This window comes from Triplophysa dalaica, chromosome 4, assembly GCF_015846415.1.
Source record: "Triplophysa dalaica isolate WHDGS20190420 chromosome 4, ASM1584641v1, whole genome shotgun sequence".
Taxonomy (NCBI): Eukaryota; Metazoa; Chordata; class Actinopteri; order Cypriniformes; family Nemacheilidae; genus Triplophysa; species Triplophysa dalaica.
This window is the reverse complement of record NC_079545.1, coordinates 20,569,314-20,575,886: the sequence shown is the minus strand read 5'-3', so window position 1 is coordinate 20,575,886 and position 6,573 is coordinate 20,569,314. Positions and strand designations below refer to the sequence as shown.

General features: G+C 38.0%; 1 protein-coding gene across 1 annotated transcript; it reads left to right on the top strand.

Moving 5' to 3' along the window:
- Positions 1–30: 30 nt before the first annotated feature.
- fbxw2 (F-box and WD repeat domain containing 2) lies at positions 31–5,041 on the top strand. The gene is made up of 7 exons (XM_056747360.1): positions 31–461; positions 928–1,437; positions 1,541–1,735; positions 1,859–1,992; positions 2,943–3,029; positions 3,298–3,467; positions 3,633–5,041. Exons 2-7 carry the CDS (start codon positions 948–950, stop codon positions 3,922–3,924), a joined length of 1,368 nt encoding a protein of 455 aa, XP_056603338.1. The 5' UTR covers positions 31–461; positions 928–947; the 3' UTR covers positions 3,925–5,041.
- Positions 5,042–6,573: the final 1,532 nt, after the last annotated feature.

The following is a 6,573-nucleotide window of genomic DNA, read 5'->3' as shown; positions in this document are numbered from 1 at the left end:
CACTCCCCCTGACTTCCTCCCGCTCGTGTCCAATAGCTCATCCCGCAACTTCCTGTCGCTCTAATTCCTATTGCAAACGGAGGCACCTTATTTTAGCCTAGCCAGCTAACTGCATAAACAGAAAAAACACCAAGCGATCTTTAAAATAACGTATGATCTTACGTTTCAATAACAAGTTTCAAATTTAAGCGAGTACGTGGATTTTCAAAGGCAGATCGGTTTCCGTTAGTTTTCATTGAAGGTTCTGTTATCATGCTAACCTTGTACACTAGAGATTTGCTTGAAGGAAGCTAGCAGGGAGTTTCGCATGTTGTTGGAATTAGACTGTTATCGAAAAAGGTCGGATATAAAATCAGTTGTAAAACGAAAGTTTTCCTTTTGTACAGAAATATCGATTTCTGTTGACACCTGTAAGCTAGCAGCTAGCTAGCGCAATACGTAAACTGATTCTACTAGAAATGGTAAGTGTTTTTGGCCCTGGCTTTATTTTTTTTGTTTTACTTACTTGTGGGGTTATCACAAATATACGTGTTAAATCAGTCTCGGGGGGTTTGTATAGGAGTCCAACAGTGTAACCTGGTTAGCAAGCCTTGAAGTTTGTTTTGACAATTGGGTTTAGAAACCAGAGCATTTCAGAAACTGACAGCTTTTTGTGCTGCTGTTTTAGCATGAGCTGTTTGTATTACATTTATCCATAGCGACTTACAACTTGAATTTTTTGAAATCGTTACACAATGACATTCCTGGCACATTCCTTACTTGACAGTCAGAGTATGTCTAGTCGCATGCATGCTTGCATTACTGAGGAGTGCTTTTTGTTTCACTTACAGGTCATCAGTTTTTCCATGTTTTCTAGATTAGATGATCAATATTTATTCCATGCAGGTCCAGCTGATAAATTTGCCTGTTCATTTGTTCTGTCAACAGGTAGACGCCCTCATGTGCCCATGGAGAAGGCGGCTTTCGAGGCGTGGCTGGAGTCAGTATCCACCTCCTTCCTGGCACTAAACGACCAACAGCGCAACCAATCTCTGGACCACCTTATCTCACTGAGTGGTGCCGTTCAGCTGCGACATCTGTCCAATGGACTGGAAGCTCTTCTGAAACGTGATTTCCTGCGCCTGTTGCCGTTAGAGCTGGCCTTCTACCTTCTCCGTTGGCTAGACCCACAGACCCTGCTCACCTGCTGCCTGGTGTGCAAACAGTGGAATAAAGTCATCAATGCCTGTACTGAGGTTTGGCAGGGCGTGTGTCGAGACCTCGGCTGGCGCATTGATGAGTCTATCCAGGATGGTGTACACTGGAAGGGTGTATATCTGAAGGCCAAGCTACGCATGAAGCAGCTAAGGGAGGAGGATGCTTTTGAGACGAGCTCTCTCATTGGACACAGTGCTCGTGTATACGCTCTCTACTACCGGGATGGGCTGCTTTGCACAGGTTTCTTTTTGTTTATCCTGCTTAAGTTTTATCAGAAAGTGTGGGAAAAAATCAGCTGTTGTGTTATTATTGATTGACTAATCACAGAGGCATTCTCCTTCAGGTTCTGATGACTTGTCAGCCAAACTATGGGACGTTCGCACAGGGCAATGCATCTATGGCATCCAAACACACACTTGTGCCACCGTCAAATTCGATGAGCAGAAACTTGTGACCGGGTCTTTTGACAATACCATTGCGTGCTGGGAATGGAGCACTGGTGCCAAAATCCAGCAATTTCGAGGGCACACAGGGGCAGGTGGGTGGAAAGCTCTTTAAGTTCTTCTAGAAAGTTCTATCACTAAGTTTCCTATAACAGTTCTAATTAACATTAACATTTCTTTTTCTAATAAAGTATATAAAATATGTGCTGTTGTTGCAGTATTCAGTATAGATTACAATGATGAACTGGACACCCTGGTCAGCGGTTCAGCAGACTTTACTGTAAAAGTCTGGTCCCTCTCTGCAGGGACTTGTGTAAACACTTTTACTGGGCATACTGAGTGGGTCACCAAGGTATGGCTATATAGAAATTTTATTGAATCCTGAAAGGCTATATGTCACTCTCACGAAACCATTGAAACATCATGTCATTAGAGATTTGTAATATAAAACATAATTTAATGTACACAACAATTGTCATAATTAAGATTATTGTGTTCTTTGCCTCATAGAAAGCATACTTTTAACATAGGAATTAATTATATTTGGATTGTCTCCAGGTATTTCAGAGTACTTGATATGCTATATTTAAACTGATTCAAATATTAAGATATTCTAATAAAATAATTGATTTTCTCTTTTATAATCAAATATTGATAATAAAAAATAAAGAAATACATCAAGGTGGTTTTGTTTGAAATGATACGTGGCAGTATATACGTATGGCCAATAAAGCAAATTCTGATATATATATACAAATATATATAACAAACTACTCAAGAGTAACAGATTTTTTTGCGAAGGTCTACCAGAAGTTAAGTTTGGGCCACATATTGTTATATTGTTACCACTGAAACATCTATGTTTCTCTACAAAAGTTTAGTATTCTCTTGTCATATTGTTTAAATGACCATGTTGATTTTCATTCCCGATCTATGTAGTTTTATAACATTTTATAAAGTTATGTCTTCAATTTTGTATGATGAATATAAACTTTCTTAAGCATCATGGCTTTTCTTTTTTTAGCAAAACATGCTATGCTATTGATATTTTCAGAGGGTCATGGTAATGATAATTTTAAGATCTTGTTTTACACAAGTTAAAAACGCGTTTAAACATGTTTAAAATATGTTAAATTATAAGTTAAAGTTTGGAAATTAATGCTAGAAGAGAAACCTTTTCATTTTTGACATCATGTTTGACATCAAGATTTTATGAGAATCACCGGCTATGTTCTTTTTAAATTTGGTTTGGCAGTCATTTTTCAGCACATCGTGTAACTGTGTGTTTGTTCACTGCTTTAGGTACACCTTCAGAAAAGCCAAGTGGAGTCCATGATGCACAGTCCAGGGGACTATATACTACTGAGCGCTGATAAATATGAAATCAAGGTAATGTTTCTTATATCGGCTATTCCTAATTTTAAATGTGTGCAAAAGGGCCAAGTTTATATTGCAAATTCTGGCCCTTTTTTAATAATTTTTTGATGAAAAAATAAGTCTCGTATTTAGTTAAAACTTATTTTAAATCTATATTTTGTGGCATTGACCACCACCCCAATGATTGTTTTAAGCTACAATTTTAAAGCAAAATTCTGTTTTGTGAAGATCTGTTAAAATGATATAGGAGCAATGTAAAGGTCTGTGTTTTTTTCGCTAGGTGTGGCCAATAGGGCGTGAGATCAACTGTAAATGTTTAAAGACCCTATTTGTGTCAGAAGACCGCAGTGTCTGCTTGCAGCCACGATTACAGTTTGATGGCCGCTACGTTGTGTGTAGTTCAGACCTGGGCATCTACCAGTGGGACTTTTCAAGTTTTGATGTTGTCAGGTACATATATGTATTTATTTATAGACCTTAAATGAACCTTAAATGATTGTTATGTTGATAATATCATTCAGTAATAGATTTTTGATCCCCAATGTATATTTTATATATGTGTTACAAGAGATAATGTGTTTTAATGTACACACTGATGTTTCTATATTCACACAGAATCATCAAACCACAGCAGGACCCCTCCAGCATCTCTCTGCTTAGTTTTGGCCAGGTCTTTGCTCTCCTATTTGACAACAACTATCTTTATGTCATGGACTTGAGGACAGAGGCCATCGTGGGCCGCTGGCCACTACCAGCCTACCGCAAATCCAAACGTGGCTCTAGTTTCTTACCAGGCGTCACCTCTTGGCTCAATGGACTTGATGGCAAGAACGATGCGGGCCTGGTGTTTGCCACCAGTATGCCTGATCATAGCATTCATCTGGTTCTGTGGAGAGAGAATGGGTAGAAACTCTGAGGTTAATTCAAAGCCCTGCGGACAAGTCAAAATGAGGAAAGGGTGCTCTAAATTTTGGGAAAAGCGTTAAAAGCCAACTAAGTTAGATAATGCATGGACCAAATGTGTTCCTCCTCCTTGCTTTTGTTGCCATATGCGTTGAGGTTGATGCTTAACCCTTTTTAGTCACTTGCACACTGCACATTCAATGCTTATTCACTTTACTATTCAATGATTTTAAAAGCCGATGTAGATGATTTGTAGAACCAGAGCATATCTTCTACCATGATTTGAACAATCAGAGGTTTTTGTTCTTCAGATTTGAAATAGTTCCTTCTTAGTTTAATGTTTGCCTCTCTTTGAGAAAGCTAGCAAAATGCAACTGCAGCAGAGAGGAGATCGCTCAACAGAAAGCACGATGTGTAGAGTTAGCGATTTTTCTACGGCACAATCACACATGAAGTACTTTTTGTTTGAGTGTTATATTTTCAACTCATTTGCATTTAGAGGTCAAACATTTTGGACACTCAGAAATGTTGCCTTAAAGCCTTTATTTTTTCCCTTGAAGAAGTTGATTTTGAAGACCTCACAGTTTAAAGGTATGTGAATGTCTGTGGTTATCATTTTCTTGAGTCTTGAAAAGACTGTGATAAAAATGCTCTGCGATCTAATCAAGCGGGTTTTGTTTGAAAGTCATTCAGAGGAGGCTTCATGCTGTTACTGAACCTTTGTCATTTTTCATCCAGTTAATTGGTCATGTGCCTTTCTGTTTTAACACTTTAAACACATAGCGATTACAGTACATCAGAAATGATGAAATCTAATGTCGCAAAACTCCCTCAGTAAAAGTAAAAGTTTTCTTTCTTTTTTAACCGAATATATTCAACACTGTAATTAGTCTTACCACTTTTAGCCAGACTGGATCACTTGAAAGTGTTTCTCGTGAATCTCATGAATGTTAATTTTTAATCCTTATTTTTAATGGCGTATCTTATTTTGCATAATCCAGGGCAAACCAGCCATTGTTACTTTGCACACCAGTGCTATAGCTGAGACTGTAGTTCTGTATATCCCGCTGGAACAAAGTTGTTTCGTTTTCCTAAACCATTAAACATAAGCTGAGTTTTTACTTTAATGTTTTTTCACTTTTGCTCAAGAAAAATGGAAACATTGGGAGGGGTAACAATGTCTATTTGCACTGGTCATTTGTTACTTCACTGAAACGCGACCTCACTGCTGCGTTCACTCATGCTCACAAAAGCAGCAATGCTATCTATTCATGTTCAACAGAATTGAGGACTGATGTTTGTATAACAAATTAATATGCTGTCTTTCAATTAAATGACAGTAGTTAATGGTGGGTGATGACTGTTTATGATTCATGAATTTTGCTCTTTGTCCTTCATTTTGTTACTTTTCCTGTGTGGCTTTTTAGTTCCATACAATTCTGCATCAGCAAAACAACAGTTTGCTCAAACTGGCAAAGTTTTGCAGGGGCCTTTTTTATTTAGACAGGCATGTTTTTACCTTTTTGCTCACTAGAGGGCAGCAATTTTACAACCATTTGAGTATAGCTTTGTAAAAAATACTTTGAGAACGAAGTAATTTGGCAGATACAAAAAATAAGAGCTTTCAAATCCGAAATCGAGGGGAGAAAAGTGTGTTTGGAATTCATTTTGTTGGAATCAAATGTTGAGAAAGAGAACTTGAAAAGTGGAGTTGTGAAAAGTTGGTGCCAATCTTTCCTTGGACAGTATGTCACTGTGTCACCTTTGTCAAGTCTCTTTGAGTCGCCAAACAGAGAGCATCTGATGTACTTTTGAGTTTAGTTCAGCCTTCCTTTAGTGGAAAATAAAAATGCACCAAAAAGCAAACTAAACAAGGCAGGGAAGAAAGAGACATGAAGGAAGACTTTTTTTGGGCAAATTTGCTGCAGTTTAGACATTGATTTTGGCCGTTCCCAGGTCACGCTATACTTTTAATCAATCCGCTCTCATTGTTTCCTTTGCACCATTGTCTCTCAGCTAATTTATATTCCCTCTCTTTCCTTTCTTTTCCTTTGGGCTCCCCTTCATGCTCCTCCCTCAGCTCTTTCAAATTCCATTGGATGGAAATAAATCCAAAACATTAACATGGCATGTCTCTCTCTTATACCCTCTCAGTCTCACTGCCAGAGTGGCCTATTTGGGCTAAGCTTGTGGAGCATTCCCAAAACCTTTCAGATTACGGTTTACACAAGGAGTCTCAATTATTCAATTTTGCCATACAATGGAGCTTTTCTGTTTCGGAGTAGAAAAAGCTTTTCATAAAACTTCAATAGGAAATATGAAACATGGCTTATGAAACATGGTAAATAATTGAATATCCCTGACAACAATTTTCAAGTTCCCGCGTTTTCACTGGAATTATCAAGAAACGTTTCCATTCTCTGAAGGAAAGTCTACAATGTAAACGATAAGGATACAATTTAGAAAAGCCAACATTTCTTGACCTCAAAGGGAAAAATTTCTTGTTGTTTCAGTGCAGAAGGACTTTGCTTTCCAAGACCACCCACACTAAAAGATTTATGTCATTATGTGATGAAACCACAAGTAATTGCAAAGCAATGGAGCCCTTTGACTAACTCCATATGCTCAGAATCACACAATTTCAATGCCAAGC